The 22,290-nt window shown below is 43.5% G+C and overlaps 1 protein-coding gene across 1 annotated transcript in view; it reads left to right on the top strand.

Moving 5' to 3' along the window:
* The window catches only part of USP44 (ubiquitin specific peptidase 44), an 802,083-nt gene that overhangs the window by 600,237 nt on the left and 179,556 nt on the right, over window positions 1–22,290 (top strand). Inside the window, exon 4 of the mRNA XM_044087634.1 lies at window positions 13,387–13,585. Within this exon, the coding sequence (XP_043943569.1) occupies window positions 13,387–13,585 (199 nt within the window). The remainder of the gene's footprint in view (window positions 1–13,386; window positions 13,586–22,290) is intronic.

Here is a 22,290-nt window from a genome sequence, read left to right on the forward strand (position 1 = left end):
AAATTTGCTTCTCCGAAACAGATACACAACACAAGCACATCAAACAAACCACAACCACACACATACACTTAAATTCCTACATCTAACGCTACACTAAACTAAACATGCACTACTGTCTACCCACTTACCTTAACCCAAACCCTAACTCTAAGGTCCGTCACTATCGCACACTCACTTAAACCGCCCCTAACCCTAAAGTCTGTCACTATTGCACACACGCCTAACTCACTTAACCCGCCCCTAACCCTAATGTACAAACAATTGCACACTTATCTGACCCCAGCCCGTAACTTTCCACCACAGTGCTAAGAATAGAGAAGCCACAGAAACAGCCAACCAAATTCTTTCCCGAGGAAAGAATTCGCTGTTCTGCAACTTTGCTATTCTTAGCGTTCGCTGAATAGTGTTCGATATCAGGCCATTCAAAGTTTATATACCTCGATGTTCTGATATTGACTCGTTTTATATAGTTGTTTCTTGTCATATCCATTGTGGTTTATATCACATCTTACAAAACTTTTTGTTTTATTGAAAGCCCTCAAAAATACCCCTAAAACCTGTTAATTTAATACTAACACAAAAAACTGTATACATCTTCAAATGTTGAAGTTTTACCCCCCCCCCCCCAAATAGGGACAGATGTCCCAAACTGACAGCCACACTTACTGACTTGAGTTAACCTAAAAGAAAGGTTGTCCATGATAAGATGCATGGTGCAGCCTGTGCTTCTACTAAGTGCTAACTGGCTTTGTCTTATCTTTATAGCTTCTCTCAGCTGGGAAAACCCTGAATGCTTTGAGAGGACACTATATCCTAGCCTTTCTCTCCCCCCCCCCCCCCAGCCAGTCACTTTCTGCCAGACTATAACCAATTTCTCATTATCAGATTGTCTCCATGGAGACACAAAAACCAGACAGCCATTTTCTCATTATCATCTTGTCTCCATGGAGACATGAGAACCAGTCAGTCAGTTTCTGTTTATCAGATTGTTTCCATGGAGACATGAGTGCCAGATTCAGAGTTGCTACTATGTATACATTCATTTGCTAGAAAAAAGCCTCATAATATTCAGTATTATTTTTCATTTACTTGCTTTCTTTTAAAAATTGTTACTAAATAAATCTAAGGTCCTTAATCTAGTAATTTCCCCATGCAAGAATGAGAAAAAGCACAATATGTTTTCTTTTTGTCATGCTCTTTTAACCAGGCTTTTTCTTTTTTTTTGAATTGCAGTGTCTACATTTCTTAAAATTGAACAAGAAAGAAAGCAAGAAGAGAAAAGTATAGGAAAAAAGAATAGCAGCATCTGTTTATAGTCCCCATTACACTTAAAAATAACTGAGAAAACGTTATAGCATGCAAAGAAAATGATACACCACAAAAATAGTACTGTTAAGAAAAATAAATGTTTTCTTTACTTGCAGTTAACTTCCCTCCTCTCTTCCCCTCCCCAAAGCATTTTTCCGAACCTTAATAACATGAAGTAGGGAGTATACTTTAGAGTTCGCCACAAGTCCAACAAATTCTAAAAAAGTCCAATAATGTGAAGTTCTGTCTCGCCATTCATTCTTACAGATGGGTTCAGAGCCGATCCTCGGCTCCAAGTCGGCCAACTACAAAGCTCGAGGTCTTCAGACAGCTCGAGGCCAAGTCCCTATCCCATGATGCACCTTGAGTTACCCCAGATCTAGTTTGCCACTGCAACAGATTGGAGGTTTCCTCACAGCTCAGGCCAGTATAGAAAAATTTACCTTTATTAATATTTTGTCTTGCAATTTATGACTTAAACTACACACTAATACAAATATTTAAACTTCATATAGTGCCTTTTATAGCCTTGCCGGCCTTTGTTTATTAGGCCTTTGTTGTTCCCTTACCTTCTTTTGATGTGCCTTAGCAGAGTGTTAGTAGTTTAGAAGTGTTTTTTTACACACGTTTATAGCCTTTTAGAGTGTGTTTCTTCAGCTTTAGCAGTTAAACTCTAGTTAGTATTATAGAGCTCATTTGTTTTTATTAAGGGCTGTATTATAACAGTGTTTAGTGTATTTCATAGGTAGGTACTGGGCTTTGTAGGCCCGAGGGCCTACATAAGCCTAGCCAACAAGTTTCCCTGGCTTACGCCACCCAAGAAAGTTAATTTTGTATGCCACTGTTGAGCAGAGACACAGAAGTGATCTAATAAGTTTATTAGGTAGTTAGTAGTTTATAGAATATAAGAGTGTGTTCTAGATATTAATAATTAGATTCTAGTGTCTTAGAGGCAGTTGTTTTAAGAGCTGTTTATATCTTCAAATTCTTGTGTTTTTTTGACTTGTTGAACACTAGTCTATGTGTCTTTTTATCTTGTTTTTGATATACTTTTAGAGGCAAACTGATTATTATGGCTGATCAGGAAAAAACACACAAGTCTGGTATTAAAAAATGTCCAAAGTGTGAACAAAGGATGTTTGTGACTGATAGTCACGTCAATTGTGTCTACTGTTTGGGTGCCCTGCACTTACAAGAGAGTTGTTCCATTTGCCATTCTTTTAGTAGCAGGGTTCTCCATGAGAGAAAAAGGAAACTGATTGATGGAGGGCTAGTAAAATCATCTTTTCAGGAAGCTTTGGACGACCATGATAAAGCTGCAAATCCCCAAAATCTACTAAGTCCTCCAAGTCTTCTTTGTCGAAGCATAGAGTTTCGGAAAAAGACATCGCCGTCGACTCCACAGCCTTCGGAGTCGAGCGTCTTAACTCAGAGCTGGTCCCCAGTCCTGGAACCGGTCTCCAAAGTACTTAAGTCACCTATCTTACAATTAGTGGCACCCTCGATCCACTCTTCTCGGTCCTCGATAAGTCTATCTGATTTGGATGTGGATCGTGTGGTGCAGAAGTTGTTACAGGCACCAGCGTTTGCAAAATTTTTATCGGCTCCGACCCAAGTGGTTTTGGAACCGAAAACTGTCCCTCCGTCATCTTCTTTTCCTCTTCCGAGCCATACCGGTCCTTCGGAGCTGGAGGAGTTGGAGCTAATTATTGTGGAGCCTTCGGAACAGATGCCTGCTCCAGTGCCATCGGTTCCAATTACTCAGACCTCCTCGGAGCCGTCACTTGCCGGTCGGGTCCAGGGAGGATAGTTGCACCAATCTTTCGGTTCCGAATTTACCTCACGGGGGCTCGGCTCGGATGAGTTCGGCTCCTACCTCTGGATCAGAGCCTGCTGTCCTGGTGCCGAAGGAATCTTCTGTTTCTTCATATGCAGCGGTTCCTTCCCACTGGAGCAGAGGTGCCTTTGAAGCCATGAGGAGAGTAATGTCCCCCAGGACATCCACAACTTCAGGGCCCACTACCACTTCCCCAAAAGCGCCCGTGTCTACTTCTGCCTCACAGATCCCTTTGAAGTGTAGAGACCCTGAGCCTCAGGAAGCCCCATTGAGTGATCCCTGCTCTTCCGAGACCTCACCAGAAGCTCCCACTGATGAGGTTCCCAGAAAGAGAATTTGGAAGGGGAAGCATCTAGACTTCCCGCAGGAGTTTATCACATTTGACACTGACTTGTAAGATTGAGAAGGGTCCCCACAGTCCCCCTCTGAAGATATCTCATTTGCAGATATCTTGGAAATTTTAAAGCAGAGGGGTGGCTAGAAGCCCACCAACCCTACTGAGGATGAGTTGGTCCTCCTGAAAGCTTTTCGGTCTCAGTCTTCCACCTCTTGGGTTTCTCCGCCCTTTGATGAGCTTATGATGCTGGTCTCACGAAGGGCATGGGAGTCTCCGGACACCATGGAGCCTGTCCCTAGGAGGCCCAATAAATTTATTTATGCCCCTCACGAGAAGTCTTTTCTTACAAAGGGAGTGCCTGTTGATGCCATGGTGGTGACGGCAGCCACCAAAAAGGAGATGTCGGAAACTTCTTCCTCTGTCCATCCTCCTAACAGAGACTCTAGGATCATGGATAGATATGGGATGCGCATGTTTAGTTCAGTGACTTTTGCCATGCATTCACTGAACTGCCTCACAAATTTTACAAGACTGCAAATAGACCTCCTTAAAGAGCTTGGAGATGCTCTACAGGGTACGGTAGCTGAGGGAGCTACAGACAAGGTTGCGTCCCAGCTTGCTACCCTTAATTCCATAGTGAACTCATCCACGCTTCTGATTTCATATGCAACTGATGGAACGAGTAGGGCAGCGGGTACATGAATCGTTCTTAGGAGACACTCCTGGATGTGCTTATGTTCCTTTGTGGAGCCCTTTAAGTCATCCTTTGTCAATACCCCTTTTGATGGCTCGTCTCTTTTCAGGCCTAAAGTTAAGGAAACTCTCACCAGGTGTGAGCAGAAAGGAAAGTCTCTGCTGTCGGAGTCCGTTTTTCCACCCCTACTAGACCCTACCCCAAGGGTCAAAAGGTAGGAAATATGTGGTTCCGAAAAGCCCAAGGAGCCTTTCTGGACACACGTGGCGAACCCCCCCTCCAGGGGCAGAGGAGGGGGCAATAATGGAAGACGCCGCCCTCACAGCAGAGGGGGCCCGCAAAATCAGAGCGACGGAGATCAGTTCTTTGGGAAGCCCTACCAGCACTCCTGAAAGGAGGCCCAACTGTCCTACTCTGGAGGCAGTTGGGAGTCGCTTATCTTTGTATCCAGACTCCTGGCTCAAAATAACAAACGACAACTGGGTACAAAGCATAATTTCCAGGGGATATTTTATTTTCTTCTCAATCCTCCCTCCTTGATAACAAAAATCCCGGACGTTCCACCCAGTTCCAGGGAACAAGCAACAGAAGAGGTTCAAAGGTTGCTAGGAAAAAGTCATCCAGCCAGTCCCAGCAGACCAGATAGGATCCGGAACTTACTCAAGATTCTTTTTAGTTCCAAAAAAGACAGGGGACTCCAGACCTATTTTGGACCTCCGCAGACTGAACAGATCGGTCAAGAAAGAGAAGTTCCGGATGGTCACGCTACAGTCGATACTTCCCTTCTTAGCGAAAGACAATTGGATGTGCTCAGTAGATCTCCAGGATGCGTACTACCACATAAAAATGGCCAGACCATCCAGGGATCATCTGCACTTCCGGCTGAGAGCCAGTCATTACCAGTTTCAAGCTCTGCCCTTTGGTCTCACTACAGCCCCCAGGGTGTTCACCAAATGTATGGCAGTGGTCACGGCTCACCTGAGGGGTTTGGGATTCCAGGTGTTTCCGTACCTAGACAATTGGCTCCTCTCCACCACTACCAGGCATCAGCTCATACAAGCAAGGGACACCACACTTCCTCTTTGCAATCAACTTGAGATTACCATAAACTCAGAAAAATCTGCCTTGTCGCCATCGCAACATATCGTTTTTATCGGAGCAGATTTGTACACCACCATCACTACTTTAAAACTTCCCTTAGAAAGGATATCAGTACTTCATCAGCAAATTCTGAATGTCATTTCCAGAGACAAGGTGCCAGCCTCAGAAGTGCTAAAATTGTTGGGTATGATGGCAGCTGCAATAATAGCAATTCCATTGGGTCGTATGCACATGCGAATTATTCAATGGCTTCTGTTCACACAATGATCTTAACAAGAGCTCCCAATGTCACATCTCATTATTCTAACAAGCACATGCAAAAAGAATCTTCGGTGGTGGTTGACCTCTCTCCAAGTCCTGATAGGTCGTCCTTTTAGCCTACCCTCACCATCTGCCACAGTGACCACAGACGATTCTCTGATCGGGTGGGGGGGTATTTTCAGGGAAGAACAGCCCAAGGCACATGGACCGAACAAGAGAGACATCTGCATATCGATGTCCTGGAGATGAGAGCGGTACTCATGGCGTTGCATTACTTTCAGGACTCTCTCCCTCTGGGGACAATTGCGATTCAGACGGACAACATGTTTGTGGTCTAGTACTTAAGCAAACAAGGAGGAACCAGGTCCTATCCCCTTTGTCGAGAGGCCCTAAGAGTATGGCAGTGGGCTACATCCACCCAATACTTTCTGATAGCAACACACATCCTGGGGAAATCCAACATGATTGCAGACAAACTGAGCAGGGCAATTTTGTTACCTCACGATTGGTCCCTCAAAAAAGAAATAGCGGAAAGAATATTCCACAAATGGGGCCAGCCTTGCTGCGATTTGTTTGCATCCCCCATGAACACAAAATGCAGAAGTTACTTTGCCCTGATTCCCCCTCCAGGAGATTCCCCAAGGGACTCACTCTTACACAATTGTCCTCCGGGTCTCTCTCATGCATTTCCACAAATTCCCCTGATACCTAAAGTATTACAGAAAGCCAAAGCCCTGGGAAGGACCATCATTCTAATAGCCCCCCATTAGCCTTGTCAGATTTGGTTCCCCTTCCTTCGACCTCATCTGTTGGTGGAGCCTTAGATTCTGGACCCACTTCCGGACCTTCTGATGCACTCGTCGGGAGCTCTTCACTCCTTCCCTTCAGTCCCTAAAATTGACAGCATGGCTGCTCCAATTCCCAACATAGCCAGGTTCCATAACCTCTCAAATGAAACACAACATATCTTAATATCTTTTCATAAATCCTCTACTAGGAAATTGTACCTTAGCAAATGGAAGAGGTTTTCCATATGGGCTTCTCAGAATAACATTGACCCTAACCAAGCCTCTAGTTCCTCCATATTAGAATTTTTGACTATGTTTTTCAATAAAGGAGTGGCGGTGGCTACAATTCATGTGCAGCTTGCCGCCATCTCTAATTTTCATCTTGGTACTGAAGGCTTTTAGTAGCAGGGTTCTCCATGAGAGAAAAAGGAAACTGATTGATAGAGGGCTAGTAAAATCATCTTTTCAGGAAGCTTTGGGCGACCCAAAGCCTTTCTCAAGGGGACTTTCCACCTTAGACCGCCAGTTAAATCCCCTTACACCCCCTGGAACCTAAACTTTATTCTCTCACACATTATTCTCCCACCTTTTGATCCAGTTTCTTCATGCAATTTGAAATTTTTGTCTTGGAAGACCATCTTTTTAGTGGCCATCACGTCTGCTCGAAGAGTCTCAGAACTACAAGCCTTGTCCATAAAACCTCCGTATTTGGTTTTTCACGCTGACAGAGTTTCACTGTGAACAAATCCTTCATTCTTACCTAAAGTTTGCACTGAAGTTAACTTTAACCAAATTATAGATTTACCAGTGTTTTTCCCTAAACACACCAACAATTTGGAGTATATGCTGCACAAACTTGATGTTCACAGACAGCTCAGATTTTACCTAGATAGAACCAAAAAATTCAGAAGATCTGAACAACTTTGTTTCATTTTCAGATTCCAAAAAAGGTATGCCTGTGGCAAAAACAAACCTATCAAAATGGTTATCTGATTGCATCACTTTCACTTACTCAGCTGCCAGTTTACCTCTACAGCAAAAAATTAAGGCTCATGCTACCAGAGATGTGTCCACATCTTCTGATTTTTCAGCTAGGCTACCATTAGACAATGTTTGTGCTGCAGCCACTTGGTCAAAGCCTCGTACCTTTATCATTGCATTACAAAGTCGATAGGGCCTCCTTTGGTTCTACTGTCTTGATAAACATACTCCAATGAGCCACCCACGGAAGATGGTGCTTCGGACGCTACCCATCTGTAAGTATGAACGGCGAGATAGAACATCTTCACATAAAGAAGTTATGTACTCACCGTAATGTTCCATGTGAGTTGTTCATCTCGCCTTCATTCTGACTTCCCACCTGCCAACCCCCTCCAGGTTTTTTCAAGGACCGAGATGCATGTTTTATCATGGTTGCTTTGTCTTTACTATGGTATTTATCGTAAAAAATGACAGAATGGCATCTGATATTACTAGAGGCAGCAAACAAGATCTGAGGTAACTCAAGGTGCATCATGGGATAGGGACTTGGCCTTGAGCTGTCTTAAGACCTCGAGCTTTGTAGTTGTCAGACTCGGAGCCGAGGATCGGCTCCAAACCCATCTGTAAGAATGAAGACGAAATGAATAACTCGCATGGAACGTTATGGTGGGTACATAACTTCTTTTTTTACAGATTTTCTTGTTCTGTCATATTTCCTAACTATAATTACTGCATTGTAATCCCACATTAAGTTACTGGTTTTATTACTGTTCATCTCCATCTCCCAAATCCTCTCTGCTTCATTTCCAGTATACTCTTGTTTCTTCTAGTCATCTCTTGTTGCTCCTTCCTTCTCTTCAACATTTTTTGTTGAAACAGTGGAAGAGGTTTTATAGGCACAGTTTCTCTGTAGTCTTTATTACTAGAAGAACAAGAAGCAGAATCTCCTTCTGTTTCACAGCTACGTTTTTGTTAGACAAACTTTTGTATTACCTCCTTAGCTTGTACTTCAAAAATGATTTTGTCCCTCCAGAGAAGAATACCTTGAAGACAGCTGGGTGTACAGCAGGTTGAATCTCAGAACTGCATCTTGGTATTACCTAAATTGTGGACTGTTTCAGGCGTCCTCTCCAGAGATTCTGTTGCAAAACCTCCATTTTGCAATTTCTCTTCTTCAGAGCCTGGGGTTTACAGTAAACTTCAAAAGGTCTTTTCTGACTCCTTCTTAAGACCATGTCTTTATGGGTTGCAGGATTTCAGACAGTGCCTTTGCTGGTATCCCTGCCTCCTCCCAAGGCCATGACCCTCATCTCCTTCTTTCAAACTCTTTTTCCTCTCTCCTCCATTACAGCCAGGGAGTTTCTGAGAGCCCTAGGTTTCATGGCATCCACCATCCCCATGCTCCCTCTGGCCAGACTTCACATGAGGAAGTTTAGTGGTTACTGAAATCAGTTTGACATCAGTGTGCTCATCCTCTAGAATTTGTAGTTCCTCTTCTACCTTGTCTCAGGAAGGAACTCCACTGGTGGATCCAACAGTTGTCCCTAAAAACAGTGTCCCTTTTCATCCCTCTCTTCTCTCAGGAACTGTTCACAGACACTTCAGATGTGGGATGGGAGAAGCTTTAGGCTCCCTAAAGGTGCAGGGGATGTGGTCTTCTCCAACAGAAGGAGCACATCAGTGTCAAAGAGATGAGAGCCCTTCTACTGGCTCTTCAGGCTTTTCTTCCTCATTTCTCCCTGGGACCTGTCAAGGTGTTTACAGACAACACCACAGTGATGTGGTATGTAAACAAACAGGGGGAAACCAGATTTATTCTTCTTTGCTTGTTGGCACTCCTGGTTTGCAGTCTTGCTGTCCAGTATCAAGTGACTCATTCAGGCAGTTTACATTCCCTCGGGTCAAAACATTGTGGGAGACGCTCTGAGCAGGTCCTTAACTCAGTCCCACAAATGGATGCTTCACAGGGATGTGTTTCTGAACATTGTCCAGCAGTAGGGTACTCCTCAAGTATAAAACACCACACACCAACGAACTGCTCTTAGAAGCACAAAATGCTGTACCAGTGAAAAAAAACTGCCAAGTGTACACAAAACACAGGACTTTAATTAAAATACAAGAATTCAAGTTCCTCTTGAATTCTTATGCTTTAATTAAAGTCCTGTGTTTTGTGTATACTTGGCAGTTTTTTTTTTCACTGGTACAGCATTTTGTACTCCTCAAATATGTCTGTTTACCTCCCCTCTGAACAGACAACTTCCTCTATTTTGTGCCAGAGCCCCAGGTCCTCTGGTGTGAAAAGTGGATGTCCTCCCTTTTCTTGGAAGGAGCCGTTTCTTTATGCTTTCCCTCCCTTTCCCCTCATTCCAAAAGTCCTGTTCAGAATTCAGCAGGATGCCCCCAAAATGTTGTTGGTGACTCCCTTTTGGCTGAGACAGCATTGGTTCCCTCATCTTCTGCATTTAGCCAAGGGCAGTCATCACAAGTTACTTCACAGGGTGGACCAACTCACACAAGACAATGGATCTCTTATCCATCCCCACCTGTCCACTCTTCAACTGACTCTGTGGGTGATAGGATTTTGATTACACAGACACCTTTTTTTCTGAGGATGTGCTTAGGGTCCTGCAGGAGGCCAGGAAACCCTACTTATCCAAATGGAATACGTTTTCTGTTTGGTGTCTTTCTCGTAAACTGGATCCTCTTTCTGTGCATGTTCCTTGGGTTCTCTCTTATCTGTGTGAATTACTCAATGCTTGTTTGGCTTATTCTTCTGTTAAGGCCCACTTATCGGCTGTCTGTGCTTGTCTGCCTTTATCTCCTCCTTTAGCTTCTGGATTTGAAGCTAAATAATTCATTACAAGTGTCCTTCATATTAGGCCTCCCAGGAAACCTGTTCCTATTCCCTGAGATCTTAATTTTGTTTTGGAGAAATTGACTCTGGCTCCTTTTTGAGCCTGCAGCTTCAGCTTCCTTGCAACATTGCTCTTGGAAGACTGGTCTTTTGTTAGGCCTTACTTCTGCCAGATAGGTTTCTGAGCTTCAAGCCCTTATGGCTTGTCCTCCTTTTTTGGTGTTTCATTAGGACAGAGTGTCCTTCCATAGTAATCCTTTTTATGCCCAAGGCTGTGAATGAGCTGTCCCTTAGTCTATTCATCTGCCCACTTGTGTCTGAGAAGGTGCTGCACACATTGGATGTGCATACACAACTCAGATTTTATTTTAATAAAACTAAGACTATTGGGAAATCTGATCAGCTCTTTCATCCCAGGTCCTCCGGATTAGCTGTATCCAAGTAGACTGTTTCTTCTTGGATCTCAAAAGCTATTTCTTTTTGTTGTTCTTTTCATGGTAAGAGCCTTCCTTATTCCGTTAAGGCTCATTCTACTAGGGCTGTGGCTTCTTCTGGTGTTTTTTCAAGGGTTTGGATACTAACTGTATTCTTTAGCTACCTGGATTTCTGTGCATACATTTACCAAGCACTACAAGTTGGATGGAATCTCGAGCTAGAGCTGGTTTTGCTAGGGCCATCCTTCATGGCTTCCTGGAAGGCTCTTTTGGTCCATCCTCCTCCCAGTTTTTTTTCTGAGGTTTGGCACTATGAAAACTGCAACAGTGATGTGGAAGGACATAGTACAGTTGTGTAAAGTCTTATCATAACAGTAGATGCCCTTCTCTTCACTGTTGCAGTATACACTCCCCCTCTGTCCCCTGGTCTTTTCCTCTTTTGGATGTGCTAATTACCTCCCTTTTCCTTGGACTGGTATTCCTACTGGGGCTGTCAGTTCTGAGGATGGTACGTCTGGACGTCATTTTTATGCCCTATGCTACGAGAGGAGCATACATGTGACATACGGCATACCTTAAAACAATCTAAGGCTTTGTTATACTGCCCAGACATCAGGCTGCCCTAGGCAGGGGATCCCTAATGTTATGAATACTGCAGCAGTGAAAAGAAGGGCATGTACTATTATGTTAAGATTTTACACAACTATACTGTCTCTGGTACCTTTGTAGGATAAAGTGGACCGTGCCCTTGTGGGATGAATGTATAGTCCATATTATACTGTGCTTTGGTGAACAACTGTACAAATTTTGGCATCATATTTTTGGTCCATTTTTCATAAAATTGTGGTCTTCTGGTAAATTAGTGGTAAATCATTAAAGATTGAAGTTAGAAAATAATGACAAACATTTGAGTCTCAGACTTCATATCCTTCAGAAAATTCATGCTAATACAAAACCTGTTAATTCTATCAACTTTCTAAGTTTGTAAGAGCAATATTTAAAAATTTTCCCTGTTTTTGGGCCTTTGTCCGACTTTTATTTATGACTTTGTCCAGATTTCTTGCTCTAAGAGGTTGAGAGGTATAGTGAACACCTGGGTGACTAGGGTGCATTTTGTATACAAACAGTAGCATGTACAGATGGCTGTTAGGTGCCTTTTAAAGGTGCAGAGTACTATGCATTTGTTACCTTCTGGGTTAAATGTGTAGTGTGCATACAGCTTGTGTTAATAGTTTTCTGGCTAACTGAAGAAGGGCACTTGTCATTCCTTTACAGTAGTTATGCAGACAGTGGTAATATAGGTTTGGCTTTTGGATGCTCTGGGGTGCAGAGGACCATAACTTTTGAGATGATTGTGAACTCCAGATACACTATGCATTAGTGTCCTTCTCGGTGATTGGTGTTTAGAAGTTTTGCAAAGAAAGACTTTTGCAGCATGTGAGGGGAGTGAGAATGATCTGCTTTGTGATTTTAGTCTACATCAGCAGTTCTGAAAGTGAGAGGCCAGCCTGCAAAAGAGGTTAGGACAGTCAAGTCTTAAAATACTTAGCTATTCAAGATTTGTATTTAGTGGAACCAGAATAAATACAGATGGATAACAGTCGGTGAATGTGCATATTTGGTACAATTCAGTAGTAAAAGTGATTTGGATGGGAGGTCATTATGTCTCTTGAAGTCTTCCTTGACCATGTGGGTTAATAACACTGCAGAATGAACATAGTATTTATTCCAAGGGACTTATTTGGCTAGGGTCTTAATGACCCTAGTGTCTGCTTGCCTAGTATCAGCCTGTGTACTAAGCAAATTCTTAATATTTTCAGGTGTGTTTGTGGGAGGGTCTGTTTCTGGAAGGAAGGCATATGGTTTGTATGGTAAGAGCCAAAGTAATTTTATTGGGGAGAGATTTAAAGGTTGTTTTTTTTTTTTTTTTTTTTTTTTTTGCAGTTTGAGAGCGAGACTCACTGTGACAGACTCTGAGAAATAGAAGACACTCCAAAATTAAAGTTGTTATGAAAAACTTTGGAACCTGGATATTTGATTCCCTCTACTTTGACCATCATGTTGCAACAACAATCAGGAAATCCTTTTGTTTATCTGACCCAGCTGATCGCAAAGGGTATTTCATCTGGGTCCAAATAAGTCCTGACCCCCTCTATATTCTGCACTGATCCAGGCCCATCTTAGAGCACAGTGCATCCTTTGGGATGTACCTCACTAAAACGTGTCAAGTCTGTATACCCCAAAGGTTCCTGACAAACAAGATCATGAGACTAAAGGACTTCAGCCATCAAGAGAGGCTAGAGGCTTTATTCTTGTATTAATGTCCTACAAACCCCTTAAGAGGCGATGTGTACCTTGCCTTCCAGACTGTCATGGATCAGGGAGCCTGAGACCTCTTATTTCTCCACAAGTCAAAACAGAGCTCTGCAGGTTAGTAAATGTGACACTGTTGTCCTTTTAAGAAGGAATTAGACAACTGGATGGGTATTCATAAATTCACACAGGGAATGAGTGGCCTATCATTCTGTAAAAAAAGGAGGTAAGGTCTAAGGGTGGCTATTGTCAAGGAGTAAATGGCATATGGCCCAGTTGCCTTGCTTATTCTGTGAATCTGTATCGATTTATATAACATGCACAGGATTTGTTAAAGGACACAGTTGCATTTTTGATAATCCTGGATCTTAGACAAGTTGATATGCCCGTGGTTGTATATGTGTTTGCTTCTTTCATTTTACAGTTAAGTACGTATGTTTTTCAGGTTTGCAAGACTAATGTTTCTTTACTTCTTCAGGTAACCTGCCTTTCTTGTGACAACAAGTCTAATACAGTAGAGCCATTTTGGGACCTTTCGTTGGAATTTCCAGAGAGGTACCATTGCAGTGGGAAAGAAATGTCTTCCCAGTATCCTTGCCCACTTACAGAAATGTTAGCAAAATTCACAGAGACAGAAGCACTAGAAGGAAAAATTTATGCCTGTGATCAGTGCAACAGTAAGTAAAAGCAAAATTTATTTGCAGTACTCAATAGTTTTTGAACTTTGTAATATTCAATTGTCAATTTATTTTCTGCTGTTTTCAATTGAGAATTTATATTGCTGAGTTGTTCATAAGTTGATACTAGGCTATCAACCCTAGGTCCAATACAAGCCTAGCCATTAACAATTCCCTGGATATTTCTTCCCACAATATTTACTTCCTTGGACTCCTGTCTAGCAGGCGACTGACATGATCCCCAGGGTGAATTTCCTATCTCCCATCCAATAGTCAAGGTTCCTTTTGACGAGGGCCAAGGAGGCGCTCTTCTTGACATGTATGGGCAGTTTTTTCCAGAGTATGGGAGTCTCTGAGTCAGGAACCTATCCCTCCAGCATGTTTTGTTCATTGTGATGACAAGGTTTAGATCCCTGGAGCGTGTGACTCTGAGGGATTGGGATTTCTTTAAGTGGAGCTTGTCCAACAGCTCAGAGTTTGACATAGCCTTGTATGTTAAGCAGAGATTGCCTCTGAGTAGACGATATGCCACTGGAGTTTTTTTTAGACGGTCAGCATAGGGCATCTGCTTTAGGCCTGTGATTCTTTTAGTGAGGTATTTCTGCGGCCTTTCCAGCTGTTGCAGATGTCTTGTGAGGTACATACCAAACTGGTCATTATACTCTGTAATGGGTCTAATGAGGGGATGAGTACAGTGGGACAATAACCTCCTTTTTTCTGGATGAAAAGCCCTTAGTGATGAGGTGTGCCACATAGAATGATTTCCTGACTGTTGTGATGATGTGTTTATCGAAGGTGAGACCACTGTCCACCTGTGTCCCTAAGTCTCTCATCACACTTTCGGTGTTTAGTGTACTGCCACTTATCCCGCGGTAGTGGTGCTGCGGTAGCGTTGTCGCCTCACAGCAAGACGTTGTCGCGTTCGATTCTCAGCTAGAGCGTCTTGTGTGTGGAGGCATGCGTGAATGGGCGTGCCTTCGTTGAAGGTTGTGCGTCAGGGCTGGTAACTCGACACGTAAAAATCCACTACCAAACATTAGCGGACCGGAGTTCCACTGTGGCAACCCCTAACCGGGATAAGCCGAAAGACACAACAACGAGTGTACTGCCATTTATGTGGTAATTCATGGGTACATGGTTTTTCCTAAAGGGGATAATTATACATTTCCTGGCATTAAGCTTGAGCCCATGGCTCTGGCACCAAGCATCTGTTTCTGTAAGGCCCTTTTGTAGAATATCCACATCATTTGGGGATTCAATAATGGCTCCCAGTTTGCAGTCATCTGCAAACTTTGTTAGCCAGAGTCCCTAGTGTTGGCCTGTACTTCAGAGAAGTAGATGCCAAACAAGAGTGGTCCCAGGACTGAACCCTGAGGTACTCCACTTGTCTGGAGCTGGATTTGGAGTCGGCAACTTTTACATTCTGGGTTCTGTCAGTAAGCCAGTTGGCAACCCATCGAGTGACATAGGTATTTATGCCCAGCTTAGTAAGTTTATCTATGATTCCAGAGTGGGGGATGGTGTCAAAGGCCTTGGCGAGGTCCAGATAGGCTGTGTGGATCGCCTTACCCTCGTCCACAGCTTTGGAGACTGATTCGAAGAAGTCAGTCAGGTTCAGGAGACAAGATCAGCCCTTCACAAACCCAGACTGGGTGGGGTCCAGTGTTTGAAGGTTGCCAGTGTCTTTGTTTATAAGTTCCATGATAATGCGTTCCATGCGCTTGCAGATCAGGCTCATCAGACTGATGGGACGATAGTTCCCGGGATCCAAGGTGGATCCCCCCTTGTGGAGTGGGATAACTGTAGCTGTGTGCCACTCATTGGGCACGAAGCCTGAGATGAGGCTATGATTAAACATGACACTTAGGTGAGGTGCCAGTTCATTTTGTAGTTCATGTAGTACACAGCCCGGGATGTCATCTGGTCCCATGGATGCTGTATTCTTAGCTTTGGCGAGTGCGGTTTCTACTTGTGTGGCCGTGATTACCAGAATTTGGCAGTCTTTTGGTATTGAGATGGGCCCTTTAGGAGGTGAGAGGGGGGTGACGTTGGCACTAAATCGATCTGCCAGGATATTGGCAGTATCCTTGGGATCAGTATATTTAATGCCATTCTGTTGTAGCTCAGAGCATATCTGAGCATTGCCATTTAGATTCTTGACATAACTATAGAATGCGTTGTGGTTGTCTTTGGAATCTTTGGCAATTTTCTTTTCGTAACTAGCTTTGGAGGATTTTATGAGGGATCTCAGCTTCTTACTGAGGCTGGTAAGGGAGCTTTTTGCATCCTGGGATTTTCCTCTTTTCTGCAACAGTTTCTTTCTTCTGTTGTATAGTTTGTTTATGGCAGGGGACCACCAGATTGGCTTCCTTTTTTTGGAGGAGAGCATTTTGGTTCTATTTGGGATGGTACGATTCATGCACGAGTGGATGTGCTCATACAGTGCCTTAGTGTAGGATTCAGCAGTCGAACATTCAGCTCCCGTCTGCATGGGTGTCATGAAGTTTTGTCACTTCTGACTTGAGTAGCATGAAGTTGGCTTTGGAGAAGTTTTTTTTTACAGAGGTTTCCTTACTGGGGGGGGGTAGGGGTGGGATGTGAATGTCAAGGGTGATTTGATTATGGTCAGACCTGACCAATGAGGGGGTGACCACTGGTGTGGAGCATCTATATCCCATGTTGGTAATGACCATGTCTAGGATATTGGAGCCCCTGGTGGGACAGTGGATTAGTTGCTGCTTTTTTTAATGCAGTTGTTTATGGCTCATTTAAAAAAGAGGAAATCACAGACCATGATACTGTCTTCCATTGTTCTACTTGTAGTTGAATTGAAAGAGTATGAACTGCTTGCCTTGTGCAAGGAAGTGTAGGGAGCCTTTTTTGGGGCAATGTCAAAAATTTTGACCTTGCTCTTGTGACAGGTAAACAAACTTGGGGTAATAGAATAATGATCGAATATGCAGATTTATTCTAAAAAACTGCTGTATATCATTACATTCACTAAAGCTCAAGTTTGGAAGAAATACTGTCAGAAAAGTGGAAGAAAAGTAAGATTGTGATATTAATCAAGATACTGTCCTCTGCTGGTCCCCAGTGGAGTGCCAAGCAAATTTTTTTGTGCCTCTGTTCAGCATTGTCGTTGAGGATTTCCTCTTGTCTCTTCCCTGAAATCTAGCTTTCACAGACCTGATCTTTCATGCTTTTTATCCCATTTGCTTCACTGAAAATGTACTCTATTGAGACTGGAGATCAGCTGTTTTTGACTGAGCATCTCCCATTGATGCTGTACACTGTTCATGAGCACTCTAAAGGCCATTCTCCCCATCCACCTGTATCTGCAGTCTCAGCTTTATGATGAGCCACATGTCAGATGAACAACTTAAACTGGGATTATATTATTTCTCTGGGGTCTTGGCAGCATCTCGTAGATGGGGCCCATCATTTAACTGTCCCTGGAGTCAGTTGTTTTTACTGATGCAACCCTTTTTATTCATTGTAGTTCGTCTCTGTTATTACTATGGCCCAGTCATCATTGTCTTGTCCATCTGGCTGAAGTCTTCCTCCCACCATCAAGATTGTATTCAGTCCCTCAGTTTTCCTCTGTTAAATGCTACACTTTCATTTATCCATGTTAAATGCAAGCTGTCATCAAGTAGACCACATTGTTGGCCTTGCTAGGTCCATATTTTTTTTTAATCTTCTACCATCTCCAACCCAAATGTTGGAACTTGGTGCTGTTTGCAAAGATGCTTACTGTCTTCCATTCTTTTGTCACCTCTGACACATGTTTGTCTTTCGGCTTTTTCCCGGTAAGGGGTCGCCACAGCAGAACTCCGGTCTGCTAATGATTGGCAGTAGATTTTTACGAAACACCGAGGTGCCAGCACGATGCCCAACCTTCAACGAAGGCATGCCCATGTACGCACGCATGTCTTTCGAACGCTACCCAACTGCAGGGAGGACATGCAGACTCCACACAGAAGGCACTCCCAAGCCAAGCCGAGAATCTAACGGGAGAACCTCTTGCTGTGAGGTAACAACGCTACCGCCGTACCACCGCATCACCTCTGATGCATATGCATCGAATAATGCAGAATGCAAAATTGACCCCCTTTGGTACATGGCAACTCGTCTGTTATTTCCATTTTTTTACAACCTTTCTTCTAATCATTTTTGCATCTTTGCTTTTTTTTTCTCTATATTTACTTTTCTTGGTTTCCTCATCCTTATCCTAGGTGGGATGGAATCCAGGATTTTAATGGAATTCCTGTAGATTTACATCTGCTTTGGCATTTTTTCACCACCTCAGTCCATCAATTCTGAGTTGGACATGGCTTCGTAAGTCAGGCAGAAATCACCTCTGAGTAAGCGATATGCCACTGAGTACAACCGGAGTTTTTTCCAGTCGGGCTGCATAGGACATATGTTTGAGGCCAGTAATCCTCTTGTTGAGGTACTTTTGTGGTCTTTCCAGCTGTTGGAAGTGTCTTGTGAGATGCATCCTAAATGGGGGCATTGTACTCTATGGTGGGTCTAATGAGTGACGAGTAGAGGGGCACTATAACCTCTTATGTCTAGGTGCGAACCCTTTAGTAATTAGATGGGCCACATAGAAGGATTTCCTAACTACTTTGGCAATATGATTGTCAAAGGAGAGATTACTATCTACCTGGGTCCCCAGATCTCTTATTACCGCTTCTGTATTAAGGGGGCTACCACCCATGTGATAATTCGTGGGTGTTTTGTTTTTCCCAAATGGGATGACTATGCATTTTTTGGCATTTAGCTTGAGGCCATGACTTTGACACCAGGTGTCCATCTCAGTAAGGCCCTTTTGGAGGATGTCCGTGTCAGCCATAGAGTCAATTATGGCTCCCAGTTTGCAGTCATTGGCAAACTTGGTTAACCATAGACCTCCTGTGTTTGCCTGTACTTCTGAGAAGTATATGCCGAACAGCAGAGTTCCCAGGACCGAGCCTTGTGGGATATCACTTGTGACTGGTTTAGAGTCGGACCTGGAGCCCGCTATTCTTACCGTGTGAGTTCTGTCTGTAAGCCAGTTGGCAACCCATCTCGTAACATAGGGGTTTATTTTCAGACTGGTGAGTTTTTCTGTAATACCCGAGTGGGGAATGGTGTCGAAAGCCTTGGCGAGGTCAAGGTAGGCTGTGTGAACCACCTTTCCCTCATCTATGGCCTTGGTGACTGTCTCGAAGAAGTCAACCAGGTTTAGTAGGCATGATCTGACCATAACAAAGCCGAACTGGGTCGGGTCAAGTGTTTGGAAGTTCCCAATGTCTTTGTTAATGAGTTCCATGATGATGCGCTCCATAGCCTTGCAGACCAGGCTAGTCAGGCTTATGGGGCGATAGTTACAAGGGTCAGTTGTTTTGCTGTCCATTTATGTGTTTGCCATTTTTATCCCATTATTCCATTTCTATTTTAGCACTCATCTTCCTTTTCCTTGGTAAATACTGATATAATAAGAATCCCTGAGTTTTTATGTGCTCCCTGGCTTTCATGTTGACAGCATAGATGTTCATGGTATTATAGACTGTTGCAGTATTCACTTTTGGGATATCCTGCCATGCTAGTAGCTGGCGACTGGCAAGTCTTCCTAAGCTCTTCCCACAGGGCTTCAGCTGACTTCTCCTATTACCAGCATGTTGGCAGTATAAAGGGGGCATCAGCCAATGCCCTCTTCATATCCTTCTTGAAGTGCAACTGCATCCTTGTCTCACTTCTCAGTGTAGTCTGCTGTTTGGCCAAATTCAGTCTTAGGACAGATAACTGCCCTGTAGAGGATTTACTTTTTTTTTCTTTCTGCATTATCACTTCAGAGTTTTGCCCTAAGGCACATCTTCTGCACCCAGAATATTCACAGGATGTCTAGTTCCAGTGACATCTTTATGCAAGACAAAGGGCATCCACATTTTTTGTTACCTAAAGTACCTGCCATTGTGCCTTGGATGCTTTAAACTTCACCCTAAAATGCTTTGCAGTGGTTGGACTGACTCTAAACAGGGAAATCTCCTTCCTTATTCCATCCCACACTATGATCTTTGCGGGAGCATCTCCAGACACAGTTTAGTTTAAGGACTTCCTCCCACAGGATAAGGAAATGGTGCTTTCAGAACTGTTTAGCCTATACTCTTAGAAGGAAAAGGTCGCTGCAGGGGACTACAAGAGATTGTTGGAATACATTTTAGTATGCATTCTGAATGTGGACATGGCATGCCTTCATATGAGAAAGCTTCATTGGTATTTATCTAACAGATGAAACCAGCATCTCTACCCTTTGGAAACCCTTATTCCTCTGATGCCATATATCAGAAGGAAAATCTTGTGGTGGAGCCAGCATTTTTTCGTGAACAAGGTTATGCCCTTCAGTGAAAAGAAGCACACCATGACAAAACAGATGCCTTGGATACAGCCTGGGGTGTCCAAATGTAGGGTCCCCAGGTCCAGGGGTATTGGCAGACCAGCATTTGGGGCAAACACATCACCATCAAGGAAGTGATGGCTCACACCCTGTCTCAAAGTCTTTCTCCCAGCCATGCTGGAGAGACTCATCCTAGTCTAAACAGACCACTTCACAGTGATGTGGTACATTAACAAGCTGGTGGGGACCCACTCCTACCAATTTTGCAGATTAGCCATGCAAGCCTGAAAAATAGCATTGCAGAAGGGAATCGGTCTGAAGGATGCATCCATCCCTTTAGTTTACACTGTGATAGCAGACATGTTGATTAGAACATGTGCAGGCCCACAGAAAAGGAAGTTTCACAGGGAGAGGCGGTTGGGGTATGTCAAATAAGCCTGTTTGGTTCTCATCTGAACAGGCAGCTGAGACAGCTCTTTTCTTCTTGGATTGGACAGTTGTGTTTCTGTAAGCATTCCTTCCCATACCTTTGTTACCCTGGGTCTTGACAAAAGTGCAAAAGGAGTGGTTGAAAATGACCCTCATAGCTCCTTTTTGGCCAAGGTAGTACTGATTCCTTCTCCTGTTTGATATGGCAAGGGGAATCCCCAAGGTATTGCCTCAGTGAGCAGTTCTCATGACTCAGAACAAGGTGGTCCCTGCTAGCCTGATAACTTGGATGATCTCACACTAATCCCAGACAGGTGCAAAATAGTCAGAGGATGTGCTAAACTTTATGAAGGAGGCTAGGAGGTTTAGTACAAGAAAGTTATATTTAGCAGAATGGGAAAGATTTGCCATCTGGTGCCACTCCAGGCATTTAGACTTCCTGATAGGCCAACATGGCACTGATCCTAGTCCTGGAGTACTTGTCAAACCTCTGCAAATCTAGCTTTGCTCACACATCCATAAATTCACTCTCCCTACCCATGGATCCACCTCTTTATCCTAGACCTTTAAGTAGTTCTTAAGGGGAGTTATTTACCTTAGACCTCCTAAAAGACAAATGGTTCTTAATTATATGCTAGAGAAACTGATGTCTTGGTGTTCCATCAAGATAAAGTGGGCCTGCATACAATTCCACCTTTGTGCCAAAAGTGGTTACTGAATTGACTCTGAAACAGATCATTTAGCTCCTTTTTTTTTCACAAATCCACAGAAATCAGGAGAAAACTCTGGATTCCCGGATGTGTACAGACAGCCGACCATTTACTTGCATAAAACAAAAAAAATCAGAGAAACTGATTAGTTATTGCAAAATGGAAGGAATGAAAACTTGTGAACAAGCAAACGCTTTCCAAGTGACTGGGGAACTGTATTGCCTTTTGTTGTCAGCACCATGGGAAGCAGGTACCAGGCCACATTAGAGCGCACACTGCTAGCCCTATGGCTGCCACCAGTTATCTTTAGGGAGGTTTCCACCTAAGCTGTCCTAGAGGCAGAACTTGAGTTCACATTTCCTCAAAGCACTACAGTTTAGAAATTGCATCCATAGTTAGGCAGAATTTGCCTTGGCTATCCTGCAAGGATTAATCTCTAAATATTTATTGTTGCTTTGCGAATCTTCCCAAAAGAGTATACTATGATAAACATAAAACAATCGTGTTAAGAACCTAACCATAATTTTAAATGTTCATAAAGTTTCAGTGATGCGATCCCCCTTCTTCCCCCTCGTCATCTGACTACTTTTCGTGGGGTTGAGGTAGCAACCCTATTTATTTACCCTCCCCTTTTTTTGTTTGAAACCAAGAGTACGCCTTGTTTAGTGAGCCCCTTCCCTGTGGAGCCTTTGGATTGGGCACCATGGGGTGGAGATCGCGAGTATTGGAGTCTCTACCTGTTCCACTGTGCTCCAGCCCCCCCCCCCCATATCTGCCAGTGTAAGAAATATGGCATCAGACTAAGATCCCTTTATACTACCAACATCCTGATGCCAGAAGCAGGGCATCAGCTTGAAGCCCCGGGGGGGGGGGGGGGGAGTTCTGGAAGACTGGCTGGTCACACACTACCTGCACAACAACATATTCAGAAGGTGAAACTATCCAAACATCTATAATTCTAAGTTCCTAACGCACCTGTATTTTTTTTTATTGTTTATAGTAGTACTGATTGGGAGAGAAGACTTGACTTCCCATACATGTCAAGCAGAGCTCCTCTTTGGCCATCTTCAAAAGGAACCTTGATGATTGTATTGGAGATAGGAAATTTACCCCGGGGATCATGTCAGTCACCCAGCTAGACAGGGGTTCAGGGAAGTAAATACTGTGGGAAGAAATAGCCAGGG

This window comes from Protopterus annectens, chromosome 11.part0 (genome assembly GCF_019279795.1).
Source record: "Protopterus annectens isolate FY-2018-M chromosome 11.part0, PAN1.0, whole genome shotgun sequence".
Classification (NCBI taxonomy): Eukaryota; Metazoa; Chordata; order Ceratodontiformes; family Protopteridae; genus Protopterus; species Protopterus annectens.